A 24,845-nucleotide genomic window follows, 5' to 3' on the forward strand; every position below is an offset into this window, starting at 1 on the left:
TTTTCTAGAGGGGGGAAAAGGAAAAGAAAGATAGGGCCAATCTCATGTAAATTAAATGGAGATCAGTAGAGGAAAGGGCCTAAGGGGTAGGAGGTGGGGAGGGAGGGGGGAGTGCTCGGGATTGATATTGGCCAAATTATGTTGTTATATTGTGCATTATGTGCATGTCTGAATATGTAACAACAAATACCATCAGTATGAACAACTGTAACGAGCCAATTTTATAAAATGTAGGAAAAAGAAAATAGTTTCTTGAATGAAAGGTCTCATTCTGGGGGTCCCATGATTCGTGTAAAGGGGGAAGGGCTGCTCCTGAACAGAGTCAGATTCTGCAGGATGGAGATCCAGGGGAGTGGCTGTTAGGTAGATGGCCATCACTACCCTCTGCAGACTTTTGACGCAAGGATGGTGTTTGTGCTCTTGGTTTCCAGGTTACAGGTCAGCATTTTCTTTGCATGGTTGGAAGGAGTAGCCACATTCTAAGATCTTGTTCTTATGTTGAATACCATATTGAATATAGAGGTTCATTTTGTCTTTACCAGAATATTGCTGTCCTGTTTCCATGTTCAGGGTATCCTGTTCCCAAACCAGAACTGATCGGCCTGCCAGAAAATGAGCAAAATCTATGTATGGTAAAGAGAGGCCACTCCTAAAGTTCCTGCTCAGGTGAGTGTCTGAGATCCAGGCAAGTGGTGATGGTGGGGGATCCCTGTACCCTACAGACAGTAGGGAACCTCTTGTTGGGAACAGGAAAGGATCTTGTGACTTTCCTGGGGGCTTGGGAAGCCATGTAGCCCTGTGATCTATTCTTTCCGCCTCATCTTAGTACATACTTTTTTGAGACTCTAACGTGGCATCTTTCTAACTTCGCAGTGGAACATTAGTCATTTTATACAGATAATGAGCAATGTTTTTAATCCACAGATGCACTTCTGTCTCAGATCTTCATTTCATCACTTATCGAAGATATTTCACCTGAGATGACTTTTCATCATCCTTAAATAGAATTTCCTTAAATAAGAATTCCATCTTATGCAGTTTATTTTTCATTAAACTTTTAGCCTGAAGTACTTTCATCTCATGCTTTCTTCAAAGACATTTTTACTACGTATAGAAATTTAGGCTCATGGTTCTTTCTTCAGCAGTTTCAACTGATCCCCGAATCATAATTATGTATACATAGGTAGAGAGTGGTGACAGATAATTTATTCTAGTCATAGCTTTCAAGTATTAAGTTAGGATGGGAGCAGAAAACCCTAATACTGAGAGAGCAGTGATTATTGGAGAAACTTAGGATTGTTGGTAAAGAGAATGAGAGTATTGGTATGTAGGAAAAATAATATGAATATCTGCTAATTAAATCATTGTTCTATGCTAGGTGCTCAGCAATCCCTTTCTCCCTTCCTGGACCTGGCTTCCCTTACACTTAAATTGGTTCTCACTTGAGGGACTGCAGATTCAGGTAATGGAATAATTAAATCTTGCTGAGGGTGATACCAGGTAACTGAATCACTGAACATCAGACTCTGCAATCTCTCAATCCAGACTTTGTACCTGGTATGGCTGCCCTAAAGGTCAGAGGGGAGGCAGAAGAGAGGTGAATTTCCTGAGAATTAGACACTTGTCAACTGATGTTAGACGTTTGAAATCATGTCATCTGCACTCTCCACTTTGGCCTATGGGCAGTTAGCTAGTTGTCAAGTGTTGAATCATGTAGCCTGTGAAAATTCATCACAGGCAATAGGCCTACCTATTCATGCATGATCTGTTTTTAAAAATAAAATTTTAAAAGGAGCCACATGTTACAAAGATGTACTTTCATGTAAAAACTTTAATGAATACTCTGAGGCCACTTGCTTAATTGTAGTGATTATATTTTATATTTTTTAATATTTTTAGTAGTCGATGGACTTTTATCTATCTATCTATCTATCTATTTATCTATCTATTTTTATGCAGTGCTGGGAATTGAACCCAGTGCCTCACACATGCCAAGCAAGCACTCCTCGACTGAGCCACAAACCCACCCCCTGTATTTTATGTTTTGACAAATATCCCAAATGCAATACAAATGGGACATCTTAGACTTGCAGTATAAATGGAAGTCTCGTGATGATTCATAGAATATTTCCCAGAGACCTTGGAGTGCTGGTTGGCCATTGTCATGAAGAACAGATACGAGACAGAAACTATACTACCCCAAAGTGTTTCTTTGCCTCCACTGGAAGAAGGCATTTTCTGTACCCCACAAAGACAGTAGTGGAGTTTCTGGAGATGCTGTTAGGGATGTTCATCTGGCAGTGGTGGGTCACTCACTCCACAGAGACCAAGCTGATTCCCAGGCAGGTCCTCAGGACTGTTTAAAAAGTATTCATAAAACTTATAAAGAACAATAGAACAGATTTCACTCAGAGAGAGTATTACAAGAGGTGTAGAAACCTCTTTGTGATAGGGTTTTGCAGTGGGGTGGATAGATTAGGCTCAACTCCAAACACAAGGAAAAGTCGGGATTTATAGCCAAGGAGAAGGGCGGTGGTCAGTGCATGGAAAATTTCTAAGAGGAAGCATCAGAAATAAGGGGACACTCAGGTTAAACTGACTTAGGATTCTTGCTAAAACTGAAGAGACAACATGGAAGTCCAAAAGTCAAGTTCTAGTTGAGAATAGAATTTAGAAGAATATGCTAGAGTCTCGTCGAGTAAAGATCTTTGTCAGGACCAAGCAAGGAAACAGTGCCAAGGAAAGGTCCTTCCTCCGCTCCTCTGTATGAGCCATGAGTCCCCAGATCAGGAGTTTTGCCAGGATCCTCCAGAATGTCTGCACCCACCCTTCATCTCCATGATGCCACAGGACTTGTGTGTATTTTATATTGGTGGAGACCAAATCTTGGAGTGCCAAACATCACACCACATCAACTGTAGAACAAAGTGGGAGCTGGTTGAGCCTGGGAGGCACGCTTGTCTCTCAGCTGTCATGACCCTACTGCACCCACTTTGTTCACTGGTGGTCCTGGTGCTGACAGACCCAGTGAGTGAGTAGAAGATCTCAGGCCCCAAGATGTTCAGACTCCTACTCTCAGGTTCTTGGTGCCAAGATATAAAGAATGATGTTGACCTGCGCCTTTCCCGCTGCCCACATGTGGTGATTTAGAAAGAGGAATTTTCTGGTCATGATGGCAACACTAGTATGTACAAGTAAAGGGGGCAAAGAATGGGTCACCTTGCTTGGGCAAATCATTGGGTAGTAGGTGTCACAGGGACAGGAGAGTGGCTATGAGAGGGTACATATAGGGAAGATCAGAATATGGCAATGTCAAATTGTCCCAGGGAGGGTCAATTTGAGAGGGATGCTAAGGCTTAGAGGGAATGGAGGTCAAGTTACAATATGACCTGTGAGGGAGCTTATTCACCCTTGAATGGATTCATCAGGCTTTGGTGGTGACTGGACACCACTCCCTGGGTGAAGAGACACAATATGAAACACAGTCGAGAAAGAGGATATGAGGGTATTAGATGTATGTATGGTTGTGAAAGGTTGAAGCCCCAGATGGCCAGGCAAGGTCTTCAAAATAAAGTTGGTGCTGTCCCTGTCAGTGGGAACCATCAAAGGTGTATTGAGTTGAATTGTGCCCCTCTCCTCGCCAAAAAAATAGATGTTGAAGTCTCAATAATCAGTACATCGGAAAGTGACCTCTTTTGGAAATAGTCTTATATAGAGGTCATGAAGGTGAACCTTAATCCAATATGACTGGTATTGGTATGAAAAGGGGAAATTTGGACACTGAGACAGAGAGGGAAGACAACATAAAGACACACAGAGACCTCAGAAAACTTGGAATGAGACCACAGTTTGACCCAATTATCCCCCTCCTTGGTATATATCCAAAGGACTTAAAATCAGCATACTACAGTGACACAGCAACATCAATGTTATAGCAGCTCAATTCACAATCGCTAAACTATGGAACCAACCTAGGTGCCCTTCAACAGATGAATGAATAAAGAAAGTGTGGTACATATATACAATAAAATATTACTTGGCCATAAAAAGAATGAAATTATGGCATGTGTCGGTAAATGGGTGGAACTGGAGACTGTCATGCTGAGTGAAATAAGCCAATCCCCCAAAACCAAAGGCCAAATGTTTTCTCTGATATGCGGATGCTAGCACACAATAAAGGGGGATGGAAGAATAGAAGTTTGTTGGATTAAACAAAGGGGAATAAAGGGAAGGGAGGGAGATGGGAATAGGAAAGACAGTAGAAGGAATTGGACATAACTTTCCTATGTTCACATATGAATACATGAAGAGTGTAACTCCACATCATGTACAACCATGAGAATGGAATCCTAATTGGAACAAGTTATACTCCATGTATGTACAATATGTCACAATACACTCTACTGCCATGAATATCTAAAAAGAATTTTTAAATGATAAAAAAAGACACAGAAGACAGCCACATGATTGGAGTGACGCCTCTTCAAACCAAGAGACACCAAAGATGTTGGCACCAAGTGTCAGAAGTTAGAAGAGGCAAGGAAAAATTCTCCCCAGAGCCACCAGAGAAAGCACAGTCGTGCCAACACCTTGACTTAAGTCTTCTAGACTCCAGAACTGTAAGAAAAAAAGTCTGCTGTTTCAAGCCACCCAGTTTATGGTACTTTCTTACAGCAGCTCTAGGAAACTGCATCTAGGGCAGGATGAGATCCTCATTGCTTTTACTGACAATCTCTGAATGCTGTGTGCAGAGAGACTTGCAGGGAGCCCATGCAGATGTTGGTTTGCAATGGCAATGGGGTTCACAGGTGGGATCTAGAGTGATATGCCTGTGGGAGGAAGCATTAGCTTTTGGGCCTGGTGTTAGGGGTTAAGGAAGACGATCAAGTTCACTTTTGTCTGTATCTGGAAGGTATATTTTATGATGCTTTGACATCTTGGGGCCTGGCTTCAGTCTCCTGGAGAGCCCCCCTTTCCTAGAGCTGGATAACTCATTTGTAATAAACAACTGGGCAGTAAGCAAGTTACTGATACGTAAACCTATGAATCTGAGTCCATATTCCCGCCTACCTTCTGCAGTCCAGGACACTATCCCTCTGCCCTAAACCACTCCAGGCCAGGTACAGAACCTCTAGGAACCAACCACACTTATAGCCCAAGATTCACCAAAATTATTCAAATTTTTCAAATCCTTAACTGACTCAGCTTACCTGATCTGACCCTGGCTCATGTTTTTCCCATCACTTTTTCTTCTTTTGTTTTTTCAGAATATCAAATTCTGTAGCACTTTATTAAGTAGTTACAGCCATTCTAAACATCAGTCAATAAGCCAGAGACTTAGCAAAGTCACTGCTTTCCCCCCTCACTTCCACCTCCTGACTTCGGATGTCTGTCAGCTCTATAGTGATCTCTTCTCTCTCATTCCCGGCAGTAGCAGTTTGTATATTTCTTGGTAAAACTTAGCTAGATGATTATCCATTTTACTGATCCTAAGGATTTTGATTTCATTACTATTCTCTATTTTTTCTGCTCATACACACACACACACACACACACACACACACACACACACACCTGTGAAACCAGTATCACAATTAAGGTAATGAGCACCCCTGCCACCTCCAAGAATCCTACTCTGTCTGTCCCACTCTTGTAATAAGAAGACCTTAAAATTCACTCTTTCAAAAAAATTTTTAAATATTATATCATAAGCAAATCTAGAACTTATCCATCTTGTATAACTGAAACTTTATAATTTTTTAATATTTATTTTTTAGTTATAGGTGGACACATATCTTTATTTTTTTTATTTTATGTGGTGTTGAGGACTGAACCCAGTGCCTCATGCATGCTAGGAGAATGTTCTACCTCTGAGCCACGACCCCAGTCCCCACCCCATAACTGAAACTTTATACCTTTTAGTCAGCTTTTTGTTATTGTGATCAAGATTCCAGACAAAAACAATCCAGAAAGGAAAAGTTTATTTTGTCTCATGGTTTCAGAAGTCTCAGACCAACTCTATTGCTCGGGCCGGAAGTGTGGCTGAACATCATTGTGGAAGGGTGTGGCAGGAGAGAGAGAGAGGTGGGGGGGAAGTGAGGGCATCCAGGGACACTCCTGGTGCTCTACTTTCTCTAGCTATGCCCCACTTGCCTATAGTTACCATCTAGTAATCCATTCAAATTATTCTCTACCAAATGGATTAATCCATTAGTTACGTTATAGCTCTCAGATTCTAATCATCTCACCTCTAAACATCCCCAAATTAGTAAGATCCATTCAAACCATAACTATATCTGTTGGACAGCAGCTCCCCATTTACTCCTTCCCCAGTCCCTGGGGCCACCTTTCTACCCTCTGCTTCTGAGTTTGAATATTTTAGGTATCCCATGTAGGTGAAACCATGCAGTTTTGTCTTTCTGTGCCTGGCTTATTGCATTTGTTTTAGTGCCCTCTGGGTTCATCCCTGTTGTTGCATATGGCAAGACACCACTCTTTTTAAGGCCAAATGATATTCCTTTTTTGTATATCCAAGAGCAATCTTTTTTAATTGGTAAGGTCTAGTATTTCTGAATTTTCCCCTTTTATGCTTTTGTATCTTGTTCAAGAAATTTTTACCTAGGCTTGGTCCTGATCATTTTCTCTTGTACTTTTTCATAAACCTTTATAGTTATACATTTTGTATTTCAGTCTGTGCTTCAGTTTATATTTATAAGTATAAAAAAATATGAGGTTTAGGTGGAGCTTTTTTCGCCCAGTTACTCCAACATTATTTATTGAAAAAAACTGACCTACCTCCATTTAGTTGTTTTGTTCATTTATTAAAAATCAGTTGATTTTATTTTGGGGTCTACTTCACAGTTCTTTATTCTGTTTTCCTTTGATCTGTGTGTTTATCACTTAGGCAGCACCACATTATTGTATCTTGTTTACTGTAGCAACATAGTGAGCTTAACATCAGGCTGAGTGATTCCTCCTATTTTATTCTTCTTTCTCAAATTGTTTTAGCTACTCTAGATCCTTTACCTTTCCATATATATATATATTTAAATTTCCTTTTTAGTTGTAAATGGACACAATACCTTTATTTTGTTTATTTTTTTACTGTGGTGCTGAGGATCAAACCCAGTGCCTCACACATGCTAGGCAAGTGAGCCACAACCCCAGACCCCAGATATATATATTTTTAAACTTTTCTATTATTTTATTATTTTAACTTTATTATTTATTATTTTTATGCGGTGCTGAGGAAGGAACCCAGAGCCTTGCACGTGCAAGGCAAGCGCTCTACTGCTGAGCCATAACCCCAGCCCCGCCCAGATATAATTTTTTAAAGTGTGCTTATATCTATAAAAACTATTTCAGTGATTTTGACTGACATTTTGTTAAAGCTACAGATCATTTTGGGAATAATCAACGTTGTTATTGTGTTGATGCATAAAAATCCATGAACAGTATACCTGTCCATTTTTTTAGGTCTTTGATATCTTTGTGTCTTGTCATTTTTCACATATTCAATACACATTTTGCACAATAGTGTTCCATTTCTTGAGTGATTATAAATGAGAGTGTGCTTTTATTTTCAGTATCTCCATGTCTGTTGCTAGTACATTAAAATGCATCTTAGTTTTGGGTGTTGATCTTATGTTCACTTACTTTATTTAATAGTTTTATTGCAGATAACGTGGGTTTTCACATAGATCACCATGTTCTGCAAATGTAGACAGTTTTATTTCTTTTAATCTTATTCATTTGTATTTTATTTCCTGCCATGCTTTGTTGCCATGGCCAGAATTCCAGTTATAATAAGAATAAGAGTAGTGTGATAAAATATCCTTTCTGTTTTCCCAATCTTAGGAGGAAAGCATTTATTCTTTTGCCATTAAAATTGATGTCACCTACAGATTTTTTTCTGTAGATATTCCTTATGAGGTTGGAAGAATAACTTTCTATTTTTAGTTTATCTAGAATTTTTTATTATGAATAGATGTTGGAAAATTGTATTCTAATTTCCATTTTAATATTTCTTTGATCCATGGATTATTTATAGATTCCACATATTTGGAAATTTTCAAGATTCCATATATTTTTAATTTTTATTGAATTCCATTATGATTAGAAGACAAACCTTGTGGCTTAAAATTTTTTTAATTTATTCAGATTTTCCTTGTAGCTTTAGTATATAGATTATATTTGTAAATGTTCCATGTTCACTTGAAACAAATGTGTTTGATGCTATTGTTGATTGTGGGATTCTGAACTTGTCAATAGTATTCTCTAGGTTTTCTATACTCTTACTGATTTTCTATCTATTTAGTCATCTGTTATTTGGAGGATTTGATTATTTTGTCATGCATTTTTGTTGTTGTTGTTTTGTTTTTTGGTACTGGGCATTGAACCTAGAGGCACTTTACCACTGAGCTACACCCCAGTCCTTTTTTATTTTTTATTTTAAGACAGAGTTTAGAGTCTCCTAAAGTTACTGAGGCTGGTGTTGAATTTGCAATCCTCTTGCCTCAGCCTCCTGAGCTTCTGGAATTCAGGTATGCATTACCACACCCAGCTTCTCCATGCAGTTCTTTCAGATTTTGCTTCATGTATTCAAAAATTATGTTATTAGGGGACTAAACATTTTTAATTCTTATATACATGTTTTGTTTTCGTTTTTGTGGTACTGGGTGTTGATTCCAGGAGCACTTTACCACTGAGGAACATCCCCAGCTCCTCCCCTCACCCCTTTTCTTTTGTATTGAGAAAGGGTCTCACTAAATTGCCTAGGCTGTCCTGGAAGTTGAGATCCTCCTGCTTCCAACTCCATAGTAGCTGGGATTACAGGCATGAACCATTACGTTCGACTTGTTGGAGCATCAAAACTCCTAGAGGACACAGTGTCTGATGTAATGAATCTCAGGTAGGGTCTGAGAACTTGTATTTGTAACAGATGTCCAGGTAATACTGACATGATCTAAACATTTAATATTATTATGTTAAAGAATTATCTTCATTTTTCTTATAAATCTCCAATTTCAAGGCTCAAAGACATTAAGTGTTGGTGCGGGGCACGAAAGTCAAGGCATGGGTCACCTGTTAAAGACTCTGGAAGATCATACTTCAACGCCCTCTCTTTGGAACCTTAGGTGGCAGTTTCATAGAGTACAGGAAGTGTGCGCCAAGTTCCACTCGGTTCAGGTAACTACATCACCCAGAAGGCAGTGCTTCGGGCGTCGAGGGCAAGCAGGCGCCGAGCCAATGACGGAACACGAAGGGGGCGTTGCCCAGGGCCGCGGGGGCGGTGCTTCTAGCTTCCTATCCTGGGGTGTCCCTGGGCTGTGGCTGATCTGTCCTTACCCGCGCTGGGCGGAAGCGGCTTCCCAGGCCTTTCAACACCAAAAGGAGAAGGACGGTGTGGAGAATAGGACCAAATTCCACCTTTTGTGCGAACCGCTACCCGCTCCTGCCCGCCCCTCAGCAGGGTTCACGGCTGAGCGCTTTTCGGGACCTTGGCATCACCGGTCTCCACAGCACCCGGAGGCGGCGCCCAGAGCTTTGTGCTCATTTTACGTGGCAGAGACTGAGGTCCTAGGCTGCCTCGGTCTGAAGTGAGGGATCACCTGAGGCCGCCGGACCAGCTTTTGTAGCCTCCACTCGCGGCCTCGCTCTGCCCACTGGGTCCCATGGCTGCGCCAGCGTTGGTGAGTGGAGGGTTCCTCCTGGATCTGGGGATCCCGGGGAAGGAGGGCAGGAAGGGACAGGGGCACTGGGCACTTCCAACCCAGGATTTCAATCTAGGTCGGGGTTTGTAGGAATTACCCATTTATGGCTCTACCTTGGCGCTTGTTGCCTGGCCACCCTTGTCCTCTCTTCCCGGGTCTGAAACGGGAATATTAATAATTATTTTTGAGGAACTGAGGAAAGTGACTTGTGCCCTTCAGTGCTCAGTACATAAGCATAACTGTCATTTCTGGGGAGGAGCTTCTCAGATCCTGCTGTTTTCTTAGGGGCTCACTGTTATCTTAGGGGCCCTCTGGCCTTCCTGTCTAAGGCTTCTATCCACCTGAGAGCTAGGAGACCAGATGAGAATCTCAAGGACAGAGGTGAGTTGGGAGCAGCATTTTTGGGATTGCTGCTCTTTGACAGGAGTAGAAAGTACCCCAAGAGGTTAGGGGACAAGATCACTGGATTCATCTTCGCAGATGTCATCTGTTTATTACAAGTGAATTTTGCTTACCACTTGACCTCAGTGAATCCGTTTTCCTGTTTAACACATTTGTCTGTATTGGCAAAGCAAATCCATTGCAGTATTCATTTCATGACAGTGTACCAGCAGTGTTTTGTCTCTTGGAATGTGAACACAAAACAGGCCCCAAGTTACTCTCCAGCATGCCACCCTGGTTACTCTCATTATTACCCTGATTACCTTCAGAACCTGTCTTATTTATTTTTGCTCGCCTGACCTGCTTTCTCACTTCATTCCAGCCTTGTTCAGGGTCTCTTCAGAGAAGTCTTCCCTGGCTGCCTCATCTAACATCTCCCCTAATCTTTATGGTTATCTCACTCTCTTGTTGTTTTCAAAGCCCTTAGAATCATCTGATTTTACCTTGCTCATTTATTATCGAGAAACCATCCTCAACCCTGGAATGTGAGCTACTAAAACAGGTAGGACCTGAACCACTTACTCAGTAAGTGGTTGATGAGTGAAAGTCTCTGCCTTCTGGAGCTTCCATCGTCCTTAAATTAACCTTCCATGTGGTTAATCTAAACTTTTCACCATGGCTGAAAGTTTCCACCAAGCTACTATTTCATTCTTTTCTCTACCTTACCCTTGGGCCATGCTGGCCTAAATGTGCCAAACTGGTTGCCCACTTTTCTCTGTCACATTGTCACCAAATCGCTGCAAAACTTCCCCTTGGAGGTGTGTACATTGAGCTTTCCCAGGGTGCTAAGAAGCAAGTGGAAAAATTCTTAACAATATTCCACCCACAATGGGTTGGGGGTTCTAGGGTTGATACCCAAAGTAATCTTTGCAAGAGGAAGGTACAGGCCTATCTCTGGCAGGTGGCCATGGGAACAAAGGGGATTTTGGGAAACTTCTAGGCAAAAGGAGCTGCCAAGGACAAAAGCAGGCTTTGTTCAAGAAGGCATGAAAGGACCTGGGGGATTGCCAAGGGGTCTCATAAGCTACTGAAGTGTGTCTCTGGAAGGTGAGATTGTGTAACCCTGAATCCACATCAATCATTCCATCTTCAACCAAGATAGACCTCTTACTAAATGTTGCTGCCCATGTTCTGAGATCCATAACCTGCAGTATCCTTTGTCACTTGTGTTACATGGTGCTTAGGTAGCAATATCTTAGGGAAATGTGCTGACAGTGGCTCAGAATGACAAATAATAGACTGGTGATTCCTTATGGAATCTTTCAGGGAATCTGCAAGTCCCAGCTATAGCTTGAGGACAGGGAGAGGTTGTTGGAACCCTGCCAAGCCCCAGTAGTTGGCACCTGCTCAGATATCTCTTCTGTAAGGCACTTGACAAGGGCTCTGCTCTTCTATATCTATGGGAATATTTTCAGGAGTGGCTGAAATGCTTTTTAATGTCGATATTGGAAATGTTTCTTGCCCTTGTTACTGTGGATTCACTGTGGTAATAGAGGATTATACCCTTAGACCTCGAATCAGAGGATCTGGGTTCAAGTTCTGCCTCTTCTCATTACATGTACAGCTCTGAGTGACTTGACTCAACCTCGATTTGCTGAGTGTGACATGGAGATGATGATGGCATTTATCTTATGGACTATGGGATGATCATAAAATTTGCAAACACACAAATCTATCCCTGTGACATGTGGCAGACTCTGCCATGTTTGTTTTATGAACATTTTCTCTTTAATACCCACAACAGTCTAGTGAAGTAGGAACTATTGATGTATTCATGTGGAAATTGAAACTCAGAGTAATTAAGAGATTTCCCCCAAGGTCAAACATCTGGCAATTATCGGTTCAAGAGGCTGGATTGAAACCTCAGGAGACTGGAGACTTTTAGTTGCTTTAACCAGCATGCACAGTCTTCAGGGGAAGGCAAACAGGCTCAGATGCTGCTACTGTAAACATTGTTTGAATTATTGTTTTTCCTCACTCTTCTAATGTCCCAGAGCACTTATTATCTGCTCCTCACAGTCCACATGGGACTATCATTGTCTTGTGGCTTCCTATATAGGAAGCTTTTCTCCCCCATACCTTTGTATTTTGTCAAAGCCATGTCTTCCTCATCTGAGGCCCAGTACCAAGCTAGGTTCTCATATACTCAGTGGTTCAGGCCTTGGGACAGTAACCAAGCAATAGGCTCTAATCTCATCTGTTAGCCACACAGTTCCCCGACCACCACTCTGTTTGGCTTTCCAGGCATTGGTATCATTTGAAGATGTGGTCGTGACCTTCACTGGAGAGGAATGGAGGCATCTAAACCTGACCCAAAGGACCCTCTACCAGGAGGTGATGCTAGAGATCTGTGGGCTCCTGGTCTCATTGGGTAAGGCTTCATTGTCTTCAGGTAGAGCCTGAACTCTCTTTCAGTCCATTCTCTCTCTCTCTCTAGGCATGACTAGAAGAGAAGGCCTCAGGAACCCACTTCCCTCTTTCCTGCCACCTCAGCGTTTTGTGGTCTGATTTCCTCTTGCTTGGTTTCTCTGCATCTCCATCAGGGATTGTTGTGTAGGCTACACAGTCCTTCTCAGCACTTTCAGTGTCTAATACAAGCCAAAAGCAGTCTTGACATCCTTTCTCCATAATCCCACATGAAGGAAGGTAATTGGCCCAGCATAGGTGAAGCAAATGCCCTCAGTCTGGTTGGCAGGATTGACCGAGAATGGGAGGTTCTTGTCTTATTTAGACAAGCAATAAGAAGGCATTTGTCTTCAGTGCTGCTGGCATCTTTCTAAGCAACACTCTCATCTGAAAGGCTTCTTTGGGACCAGGCACAATGATATACACTTGTAATCCTAGCAACTCAGGAGAATGAGGCATGAGAATCACAAGTTCAAGCCCAGCCTCTGCAACTTAGCAAGACCCTGTTTCAAAATAAAAAAGGACCAGTGATTTAGCACAGCAGTAAAGTACCACCTAGTTTCAGTCCCCAGTCCAAAAAAAGAAAAGGTTTCTTTGATCCCTAGTTCCTGCACAGTTGACCCTTATTTAGGCATGTGCTTTGCTTCTCTGCTTGTATGGGAGATGACTTTTAGCTGATGTATGGTCAGGTTATCAAATGGCATTGATGGGCATCTGAGAAAGCTGTCCTTTCTTACATTCCCATAGCTATTGCCTAAAAGCAATAAGAAGTAGCCCCAAACTCCCAACCTTGAGCAGGCATGAGCTTGTTGGGACTTAATATCACTTTAATTTTATCATTTTTATGGTACCTTTTTTGCCAGTTTCTAAACGCAAGTGAGCTAATACTTACAGTGTGCTTAGAAGAAAAATGGGAACAAAGCAAGTTTTGCACATGTATTTGTTTGTGTAACAAATGAATAAATCCCAAGTGTTCTCCCATCTAAACCTTTGACAATGACCACTTTATCCAGAAATTGGTCTGAGTAGGAATTGAATAAGACCCGAGGTCTCCATTTTCCCAGATGTTCGAATGGTTACCTCTGCTAGGCTTCTACCAGTCTTGCCATCCTCGAGGATATTATCCTGTTAAGTAAGGAGGACAAAATAACATTCTTGTAGATTTTATGACAGCTGTGATTGAAAGAAGATGTATGGAGAACAGCATTCTAGCAGAGTCCCTGAGGGGACAGGGAGCTCGAATCCTTAACAGACATAAAGGGTTGATTCACCTTTACCACTGTCCCATCACCTACCTCAGTGCCATGGCAGACATCAGCGAACATTGGCTAAGTGACAACTGGATGCATTCTGGCCTGCTGTCCAAGATTTTCCAGTTGATATTTGTGTCCTTTTTCCTCAGTCTTTGACTTCTCTTCAGAGTTTTATTTTAGCCTTCACATTTGGCCAAGTTTGTGTGACTGAGTATAATGGAAGACTATCTCATGCTGTTTTCATCCCGAAGAAAAGAAAAATTACCTCATCAAATAAGAAACCCAAGGTAGTACTGGTTCTCAGGTTGATAGAGACCAACCCAGCTCTGTTCATCTGTTTTCCCTCCTGGTCTAGATCATCAGGCCAGCACCTTTGTAGGGGCCCCAGGATGATACCAAAGCAACTAGAGCAGGAGGCTGCCACATGGACTTCTCTCCTCCAAATATGAAATAAAAGCTTTTTTTTTTTTTCAGAATGGGTAGCTGGCTTAGGTCACCTTCCTGCCTCAGACAATTGACTGTTAGTAGATCTGTTCATCTGTTGATTTGGTTCAGTATTTCTAATCATCCCTGGGCACAAGAATGGCCTGGGAAACTTTAAAAACTAGCAGTGCTCTGTCCTGATGCCCAAAGATTTCATTCACTTCATTCCATTTTTGGAACCAGGTATTGCTAAGTAGTTCTCAGGCACAGAGAAGTGAAATCTACTGACTTGGATTTGTTAAGAGATTACCTTCAGATGTGAGAGTTGGGTCACCTTTCTGTTGTGGCCTAGCAGCATGTTAAAGATATGTACTCCCATAAACTTGAGACTTTTCCTCTTGTCTTTACCTGTATACCGATGTTCTATTTATTTCTTATGCCAGGGCATCCTGTTCCGAAACCAGAGTCGATATTGGATCATGAGCAGGGACTATGGACAGAGAAGAGACACCTCTCCCAAAGCACCTGTGCAGGTAGGTGATTAAGAATCTGGCACTGGGTGTCATGGCAGCCTGCAGACTACCAAAGGATCACTGTGTCTGAAATTTATGGGCAGCTTCGTTTTGTGGACTTAATGGGGTCAAGTTTGTATGGAGCACTTTGAACTGTGGTCCCCCTACCTTCCCACCCACATCACACACACTTAGATAGGAGATAAACTCTGGGCTGTAAATTATTTGGCACTCCCAGCCTTTTGATCCTGTGGGAGCTGCACAATCTCACTGTTCTTGAGTTAATGCTACCTGCTCTCAAAGATAAACTCCAAAATATTGGTGGCTCAACAGATTTTTTTTTTTCTCATTCATGCCATTCTTCCATGTGGGTCAACAGAGGCTCTGTACCACATATTTATTTAGGGATCCAATTGTATTCTGTTGTCAACATGTGTTTTTCAGTTTTCCCTGGCCCATAGAAATAGGTGAGAAGGGCAGCTGTCATATTTACTCACACATGCATGTCACTTCATTTACATCTCACTGATGAGAACTGGGTATTAGGCTACATGTTTGACCAAGCTGGGAAATGTAGTTTAGTTTTGTGCCCAAGGAAAAGATCTCAGGGGTATACTTGGCCTGCTAAACTTTGGGAAAGGTAGTAATAATAGTTTCTGCATCCTTGGGTTGTTTGAGAATGTAATTGGATAACAGGAAATTATTTAGCACACAGTACTGGGGTCAATGCCCAGCATCTCACTGAGGGGTTCTTCTTCCTTCCCAGGAGAATCTAAGCCACCATAAAAAAACTTAAAATCTCAAATAATTATTGAATAACAAAACACAAATATTCAGAAATATATTTACAAAAGGCAAAGCCCCTGATAGATCTAGTCCACATGGGTTCTAGAACTAGCAGTTCACACCCATCTCAGGTGCTGTGTGGGATCTCTGGCCGAGCTTGAGGGGGAAGTTCACCTGCATCAGGCAATCAATCCCTGTGAGGGTGCCATAGGAGGTTTCCAAAATGCCAGACCTATCCCCTATATAGAAATTATACCTCAGTACAAAAATACAAGGGAAAAAATAGTATAGGGTATTTAGGCTACTATACGCAATATAGCCCACATACAGCCCACGGATGGCTCATGACAACATAGCCTGACCCAGAGTAGCTCAACAAAGTTCCCTGTGGTATTAATATTTATGCTTTATTAGTCATAGTGAATAGTGACATCTAAACTTCCTTCCACATTCATAAGATGGGCCTTTCTTTTTCTGCATGTAACTCCAGCTGTACTCTGCATCCCATCCTCTTTCCCTTCTCCAGACAGTCATTTCTTGACCTAACCATCAATGCACGTAACTCGCCTTCCATTTGTGAATCAGATGCTCAGAAGCATCCCCTAATCCTGTTGTCCTCTTGCCCTGCTGTCCTGTTAAACCCTCAAGGTGACATGTTTTCCCTTGCCGGTCTAAGAGCATCTAGAACTATCAGGTGTGTGTATTGCTGACACTGCAGATTCGTGGCCTCTCCCCTCTAGTGTTCTTTTAGGCTGCTCAGCCAGCTTCAGCCCTCTCCCTAATTCCCCATCTTCACTTGAATGTCTCAGGGGCTCCCTACACTCATCATGCCTAAAAATAACCTCATGATCTTGCCCACTCCTCCCTTCTCATTTTCAACTAGTGGCCCTTTTAATCAGTGGATAAGTTCAAAAACAAACCTAGAAAACCCACCAATATCTCCATCTCTACCAAACCAAATATTCAGCATTCCGAATCTTGACCATTTTATAACATACGTAGCTCCAAATCTATCACCGTCACCCGTCCCATCAGCTCCAGCGATAGCACTCTGGGCTAAGCTGTTTTTACCACTTAACCTGCATGATGATAACAGATCCAGAACTGGTTTTCCTACATCTGCTGCATGCCGCAGCTCAGTGTGTTATATTCACTTCCCCATTTACTCACACACTATTCCAAATGTCACCACCTGCTTTGCCATTGATGTCTCAGCATATGACCTACTTCATGTTGAAAACAAAGCCTACGTGCTTGTCTTTCTTGCTCCTTCATCCTTACTGAGTCGACCCTGCAGCTTCCTTCTCACCTTGTGGAGGCATTCTCAACCCCAGCGTGGCTCATTCCCCAAGCAGAGTCCAGATTACACCTCTCCTGCCTTCTCAAATGTGTGAGTTATCTGTTGCTGTGTATATAACACAGACATCGCAGCCTGAGAATCCCTCATTTTATCTCATCCAGGCACACTTAGCTGGGTCCTCTGTAAGGCCACAGTTGTAGGCAGCTGACATCACATCAGCTCACTTCTTCAAATCAAGCAACTGTGTGAGAGACTGCAGCAGGACTGAAGCTGCAATCTTGTAAAATCAGATATATTTTATCACATACATTCTTTCACCTTTTCATAGTCTATTCTTTAGAAGCAAAATCCTGCCAATATTCAAATGGAAGGGATCATAAAAGGGTATAACGGGTGTGAACATCATGAGGTGGGGATTGTGGGAAGCCATACACGAATCTTGAATGCTGCAGCAGGAACACACTTCTCTTATTTCCTACTTTTCTATCCTCTCTACTCAACCTTAAAAAAAAAAAAAAGGTGAAGTTCTTGACATTTGGGAGAAACAAAAATTAAAAATTTCTTGGCTTTCCAACAGTATCTAAATATTATTGATTCTATCTCATCTGAATAACCAAGCTTTTTGGAGTTTTCTCATTCTTAGAAGAGACATCTGCACAAGATCTACCCTTTATATTTATTTGTAGACATATGATTAGTTTAATTGAAACCAACAGTTTTAAAGTAACTGTACCATTTTACATTTCTACCTGCCCCATATGAGTCATCATTGCTCCACATACTCCTGAGCAACTGGCATCTTCCTCTTTACTCTGAGCGGTGTTTCTCAGCACCATAGATTAGAAGTGTTCTTACTCAGGTCCCTGTTGCCAAATATAACAACAACAACAACAACAACAATAATAATAATATATAGTGGTCTGCAATTTACTGGACATTTACTCTTCACATGCAAATGGATGTTTTATCTCATGTAATGCTCATAACAACTTGTAAGGCAGGAACTGAGAATCTCCCAGTTTTTCAGATGAGGAGATTGAGTCTTTAAAAGTATTACTACTTCAACTGCTGAAACAAAATACTATATAACAGGTATCTTATGCAATAGAAATTTATTTTTTTTCTGGAGGCTATAAGTTCAAAGTCAGGGTTCCAGCATGGTTAGGTTATGCAGATGGCTGCCTTCTTGCTGTGTTTTCATAGGGTCCCTGGTGCATGCATGCAGAGAGAGAGAGAGAGAAATCTCTCTCTGCCACGCGACCAGCGCTAGCTTCATGAAAGAAGGTTCAATTCATGAGTAAACACTAGGGAGTTCTAAATTAAAGAGACAAGACTCTAATTACCTTTAATACCAGCTCTGGGACTGCTTCTCCTAGCTCCCGCCTCCAGCCACCTAATGCAGTAGCGAGGTTTACAGAAGAGACGAGAGAGAGAGAGAGAGAGAGAGAGAGAGAGAGAGAGAGAACATGCCAGGGAGTGGACTTTTACTGGGGAACAAAAAATTCCAGGGAAAATCCCATCCAATGAAGGTTAAGGGGGGCAGCATCCCAAGGTCAGGGGCGACAATTGGGTCTTCAGGGCAGTGGCCAGACACCCTCTGCACAGGCAAGCCCTCGGACCTGGAGAAGGGTGGAGAAAGCTCTGACACAGCCATGTCTAAGCGCCTCTCACCCAACCAGGGAGGTAACTAAAATCACATGCAAGGATGGCCTCCCCATCTCTGTAGTATCTCTTTTTATAGGAACACTAATCCTAATAGGTCAGGGCCCTATCCTTATGACCTTATATAACCTTAGTTACTTTCACAAATGCCCTATCTCCAAATGCAATCACACTGGGAACTAGGGTTTCAACATAGGAATTTGGGAAGAATATAAATATTCAGTTCCTAACAAAAAGCTAATTTGCCAGGAACACCTAGCTTTGGTAGAGGCAGAATTTGAACAAAGTGTTCTGGCTTTATACTCTACATGCCTAATGATACTCTGCTGCTTCTCAGTTACCCCAGAAACTTTCCTCACATTATCATGCTGCAGCTTTATAGCATTCTGTTCTTGTTTCTTCTTTCCTTCTTCTGACTTGACCTTTACTATTGTTTTCTGATTCTCATCCATTCTTCAACACTGGATTCATGGCCCTTTCTTTCTATTCTGTACACTTTCTCTAGGTATACTCATTCATGTTTACCATCAACTTTAACCCTAGTGCAGTTGGCCCATAACACAGCCATGACGGGGATGCTGACCCAGTGCCTGTGCCTTACTACGGACTGTGTATGTGCTGTTTCACATCATCCTCACAATAGTCCTTTCATTGAACCTTTAGGAATTCAAGTGGGTCACTAGAGGTGACAGAGCTAGTGTGGGGTACTGCAGGAATTTCAGACTGGGGTGTTTGTCTTCAGAGTTCATGAAGTTAGCTGCAGTACTCTGTAGGTCCTCTCTGACTTTTATAACTGTCTTAAGGTGTGCAGATTTAGACAACTCACTAACTGTGATATATAACACACTACCATCATTGGTCAGTTCATATCTTAGTTTTCTATTATATTTTATTTTGTTAAGGTATTTATTTATTCATTGCCTTTTAAAAGATTATAATGAACAACTATGAACCCTTCACCCAAGTACAAAGTTACCTTCTTCCCACATCTGTTAATATGCTTTTTCCTTTCCCATTTCTACACCACTTCCCTTGCTTATATGGCTACTTTATTGTGGATTTATTATTCCTGTGCTTGTTCCATAGGAAAATAAATGTTTTGGATAAATACAGGCTATCCATGGATTCTGTTATTTTTTGTATCAGCTTTGGTAATTTGACTCACTTAAGGGATTTGACTACATTATCTGATTTGTTTACCTATTACTTTTTGTTTCATCTTAATTAAAATAGTGAATTTCATGTTATATATGTTCTACTGCAATAAAAAACTTAAGATGTATAGATACCGTTTTTATAATACCACTAAAAACTGACCAACATTCTCAAAAAAAATTAAGGTAGTTTTGTTGTACTTTTTTTTTGTGTGTGTGTGTGTGTGTGTATATATATATATATTGCTTTTTTTTTTTTTTTTAAACTCTCTCTTTATTTATTTATTTTTTTTTTTTGGCAGACACAACATCTTTGTTTGTATGTGGTGCTGAGGATCGAACCTGGGCCACACGCATGCCAGGCGGACGTGCTACCGCTTGAGCCACATCCCCAGCCCCTATATATATTGCTTTTAAGTGTATCACAGTTTATCTTGTCTTCTGATATTCATACTGTTCAACAGGATATTACTAATTCATGATGTGTATAGCAGTTGTTCACTTTTTTCTGCTATACTCATTTACATGAATATAACACAGTGTATTCATCCATTTTTAGGGGCATTTACATTATAGTTTTTTGTTCTCACAAACAGTGCTGCCATGAAAATTCATATACATGTATAGGAGTTTCTCTTAGTAATGTTCATCAGACTGGAGTTTGGGGATTATAAGGTTAGCAAAAGAAGAGCTTTACTAGATGATACTCTGTTGCCTTCTAAAACAGTTACAGTATTATAATAAAACAGAACAATTATAATAATATACTGCAGTAAATTATGTGAATATATATGTATTCTCTCCTAATTCCTTGTCTGGTAACTCTTACTCTTCTTTAGAAATAAGCTCCCATAGTGCCTTTTCCAGCTGCATAGCCTCCACCGATGTCTTTCTTTCACCTGTTGCTCCCTGTGTTGTTACAGTGCCATGGGGCTTCTTCTCTTGGAGCACATGAATCACATACAGTGTAATCATTCCTCTGCCCACCCTCCCTCATTCCAGATAATGAGGCAGTCTCCACTCCATGTTCTCTGTCCCCTCCACCAACTTTTCCTTATGTGTTTCCCTTGAAATATATCAAGAGCCCAAGGATTAGAAAAGAAATTGCAAATTTAGTTTTAAGAGGTGTACAAAAAAAAAAAAAGTGAACAAATGCAGCAGGCATTAGAGACTCTATTTTCATCTTCATTCTTTTACTAAAGTGATGATTTTCTTTATTCTGTGTACATCACTAAAACACCTTTTTATGTTGGATTTCCTTCAGGTGAAAAAGCAAAACCCAACATCACAGCACCTACTGCTTCTCAACTGACCTTCTGTGAGAAATCTTCTTTTCAAGAACAACTGGCACAGAGGTCCTCAAAGGATTCCAGATTGGGGCAAACCAGAGACGAGGAAAAGCTATCAGAAATGCAGGAAAGGAACTGGAGACCAGGAACAGACCCCTACAAGGAGACATGCCCTGGAAAGTGGTGCCATAAAAATGATGATTTCGAGACAGATGATAATCTGTGTTTAAGAGTTTTACAGGAGCGAGTCACTCCACAAGATGCTGTCCATGAACATGACTCCCAAGGACCAGGAAAAGACACTGGGATTAATTCAAGGAGCAGCCTCTATAAATGCAAAGAATGTGGAAAAGGGTTTTGCAAAAATTGGGCCCTTGTTCGACATCAACAGATTCATACTGGAGTAAAGCCTTATGAATGCAGTGAATGTGGGAAAGCCTGTCGTTATATGTCCGACTTCATTCGACATATGCGGTTTCATACTGGGGAAAAACCATACAAGTGTAAGGAGTGTGGGAAGGCCTTCAAACGCAGGTCTCACCTCACGGAGCACCAGCGTGTTCACACTGGAGATAAGCCCTATGAATGCAAAGAATGTGGTAAAGCTTTCACCCACCGCTCTTCTTTTATGCAGCACAATATGACGCATACTAGAGAAAAGCCCTTTTTGTGCAAAGAATGTGGAAAAGCTTTTTACTACAGCTCTTCATTCGCCCACCACATGAAGATTCACACTGGAAAGAAGCTGCATGAGTGTCGTGAATGTGGAAAGGCCTTTACTCACCGCTCCACTTTTATCCAGCATAATATGACCCACACAGGAGAAAAACCCTTTTTGTGCAAAGAATGTGGAAAAGCTTTTTGTCTCAACTCATCCTTCACGCAACACATGAGAATTCACACTGGTGAGAAGCCCTATGAGTGCAATGAATGCGGAAAGGCCTTTACTCATCGGTCCACTTTTATCAGACATAAGAAGATCCATACTGGGGAGAAGCCCTTTGAGTGCAAAGAATGTGGGAAGGCCTTTTGTGATAGCTCTTCCTTGATTCAGCACATGAGGATTCACACTGGTGAGAAGCCCTATCAGTGCAGTGAATGTGGAAAGGCCTTTACACACCACTCTGTTTTTATCCGACATAATAGGACCCACAGTGGAATAAAACCACTGGAGTGTAAACAATGTGCAAAAGGCTTTTATTATAGCTCATCCTTCATTCGACACATGAGGATTCACACTGGAGAAAAGCCCTATGTTTGCAGAGAATGTGGAAAGGCCTTTACCCAACCTGCAAATTTTGTTCGGCATAGTAAGATCCACACTGGAGAAAAACCCTTTGAGTGCAAAGAATGTGAGAAGGCTTTTTGTGACAACTTTTCCTTAACTCAGCACATGAGAACTCACACTGGAGAGAAACCCTTTGAATGCAGTGAGTGTGGAAAGACCTTCAGCCACAGTTCATCCTTCACTCACCATCGAAAGACTCATACCAGAGTTTAATCCATTTTGTCTCATCAACCCAGAGGTGGAACACCTATAATGATAACTCAAACTGAGCAACAGATATACCCCTGGGGTCCCTCTGAAATAAGTGTTTTTAGAGTTTTATTCTTTTGATGAGAGAAAAAAAAAGGCCTCATCCTCAGGAGAGATGGACCATTAAGGGTAGCCTTGCCAACACTTATTAAAAGCATTCTTTGTACCAAAATATTGTCATTTCTACTCTCAAGTAGCATAAGATTTTGTGAGGAAAAAAAGCATGAGACATGAAATACCCACATGCACACTTCTCTGTATTTACAGTGAATTCTTGTTATTCATAGTAGTTGTGTCCTATGAATTTGCAACACTGAATTGGTAAATATGGAACCATTGTTGATAGGGGAAATAATACAGTTAGAGTCCCATAAGCCTCTGGTCCAAACATTTTCATTAACCAATAAATTCATGATGTTTTTCATTTTTAATTTAAAGACAACTTATATATTAATATGAAAAAAAAAAAAAATATATATATATATATATATATATATATAGTTGTTGTTGTTGTTACCAGGGATTGAACCCAGGAGCAATTAACCACTGAGCAACATCCCAGCCATATACATGTGTGTAAATGAAATATTTATTTCATTTACAGACATAATCTTGCCAAGTTGCTAAGGCTAGCTTTGAATCCAATATATATTTTGTAAAAATTTATAATTACTTTCCTTTACAATAAATGTTTTAAGTATAGTATTTTGGTATAATGTATATTAGTGTACTGCTTTAACTCAATTATATACATAACATGCACAGTATACATGTACAATACTCATGTACAATAAACACTATGTTATTCATAGGAACAGTACTTTGAGCATATGGTCTATTCATCCAGGCAAATAAAAACATCCATAGAAAAAAATCTATTAAAGATTTAAATTTTACTTTCAGTAGAGCTGCAGGATGTGTGATAAGACAGCACTCAGTGTGATGAAACCTCTTGACCTTGACTTGCCCCAAGAAGAGGCTGATGAAACTTATTCTGCAGAAGAGTAAAACATTTATGAGGGTGACATGTTAACATCTGTTAGTGCTCCCTCAAGAGCTTGACTCGCCACTTGTTGATAGTATCAGGAATTTTCCCTCCAAAAATGGCTTGAAACTTTATCAGCCCTGTTTGGCTTTTCACTGTAAGCATTCCACACAAATGAAGTTGGGGCATCAATCTGAAGTTGCATTTAAGCATAGGGTCGTATTCTTAGATGTCATTGAACATTTTTCCAAGGCAGAATTCCAGTTTGATATTTTAGCTACTGTGAAAAGGACAATTTATGGAATAAGGCTGACTTTTTCACTATCCTGTCATTACTGGCTTCAGTGCCTCATTTTGCATCTCGTCTGTCTTCGTTGGTGGGTTCTAGGGTCTTTCCTGCCAAAATGTTCTCCATATTTTCATGTCATTGATGCCTTTTCTGCTTACTTGCCTTGCACTGTGCATTCTGTTCAATACTGTTCTTCCTACTTTTTATAATTTTTTCAAAGCCTTCAAAATGTTTCATATGATCCAGTTACTTAAATATTTTTCCAACAATCGTTGATAGTGGCTTGTTGAGCCAATTCCAGGCTTTGTCAGCACTATAACTACATATAGTGACTGACTTCCATTGGTCTTTCATGGTGGTTTCCTAGGTGATGAGAGCCTTGCAAGACTTGCTGTAAAGCTCCCTCGTGTTGAAACATTTTGGAAGCTTTTTAAGTGTGCCCTGGTGTTCCCTGATTGAGAGATTGGATAACAAATATAGCATTAGGGGACATGAAAAGAACATCTAGTTTGGGGTGAGAATTTTCAAGTTCTTGATGGCAATGGAATAGGGCATTATCCAAAATTAAAACCTTGAAGACAGGTTTTTGCCCTGAAGATAGCATTCAGCTTTGTAGGGTATGATGTAACATGTGGGGCATGTTGCATCAGAAAAGAGGAAACCTAACTTGCTACCCGCTTCTCTGTCCTAGGGCCACATGTGGCTAAGATAGCACCTGGCTGTCAGCCAGAAGGTGTTGCCGTGGGTGTGACGAAAAATCAGACCACCCCTAGGATAGGCTCAGAACCCTTCGGCCCTCGTGGACAGCTCGTGTCTCCCATTACAGCCTGTAGAATGGGTGTACACATGAACTCGCCCCACTCTGCTGACCTTTATCCTGATTGGCTCCTGTACATTATGTTAGCTGTGTGTGTTTTCTCAATAAACTGAGATCCTGCTTTGACTGGTCTCCCTGACTGATTGTCCTCTAGTGGGGGAGGGCTGAGTGGGGCAGTCAGTCGACCTTTGTGACCTTTGCCTTTCTTGGCTTGCCCTGGTTGGGGCATGCTCTCCCCAGTCTCTCCTGCAGGTCAGGAGGGAACGGGAGGGTGGGGG

At 41.2% G+C, this 24,845-nt stretch overlaps 1 protein-coding gene across 1 annotated transcript; it reads left to right on the forward strand.

Annotated features, from left to right (window-relative positions):
- Window positions 1-9,279: 9,279 nt before the first annotated feature.
- Znf599 (zinc finger protein 599) lies at window positions 9,280-22,450 on the forward strand. The gene is made up of 4 exons (XM_015496911.2): window positions 9,280-9,692; window positions 12,399-12,525; window positions 14,680-14,769; window positions 20,915-22,450. Exons 1-4 carry the CDS (start codon window positions 9,675-9,677, stop codon window positions 22,438-22,440), a joined length of 1,761 nt encoding a protein of 586 aa, XP_015352397.1. The 5' UTR covers window positions 9,280-9,674; the 3' UTR covers window positions 22,441-22,450.
- Window positions 22,451-24,845: the final 2,395 nt, after the last annotated feature.

Source organism: Marmota marmota, unplaced genomic scaffold (genome assembly GCF_001458135.2).
Source record: "Marmota marmota marmota unplaced genomic scaffold, marMar, whole genome shotgun sequence".
Classification (NCBI taxonomy): Eukaryota; Metazoa; Chordata; class Mammalia; order Rodentia; family Sciuridae; genus Marmota; species Marmota marmota.

Coding starts and splice junctions, on each gene's coding strand:
- Znf599 (XM_015496911.2), top strand. Junction 12,526..14,679: donor TGGGCTCCTGGTCTCATTGG/GTAAGGCTTCAT, acceptor TTCTTATGCCAG/GGCATCCTGTTCCGAAACCA. Junction 14,770..20,914: donor CTCCCAAAGCACCTGTGCAG/GTAGGTGATTAA, acceptor GATTTCCTTCAG/GTGAAAAAGCAAAACCCAAC.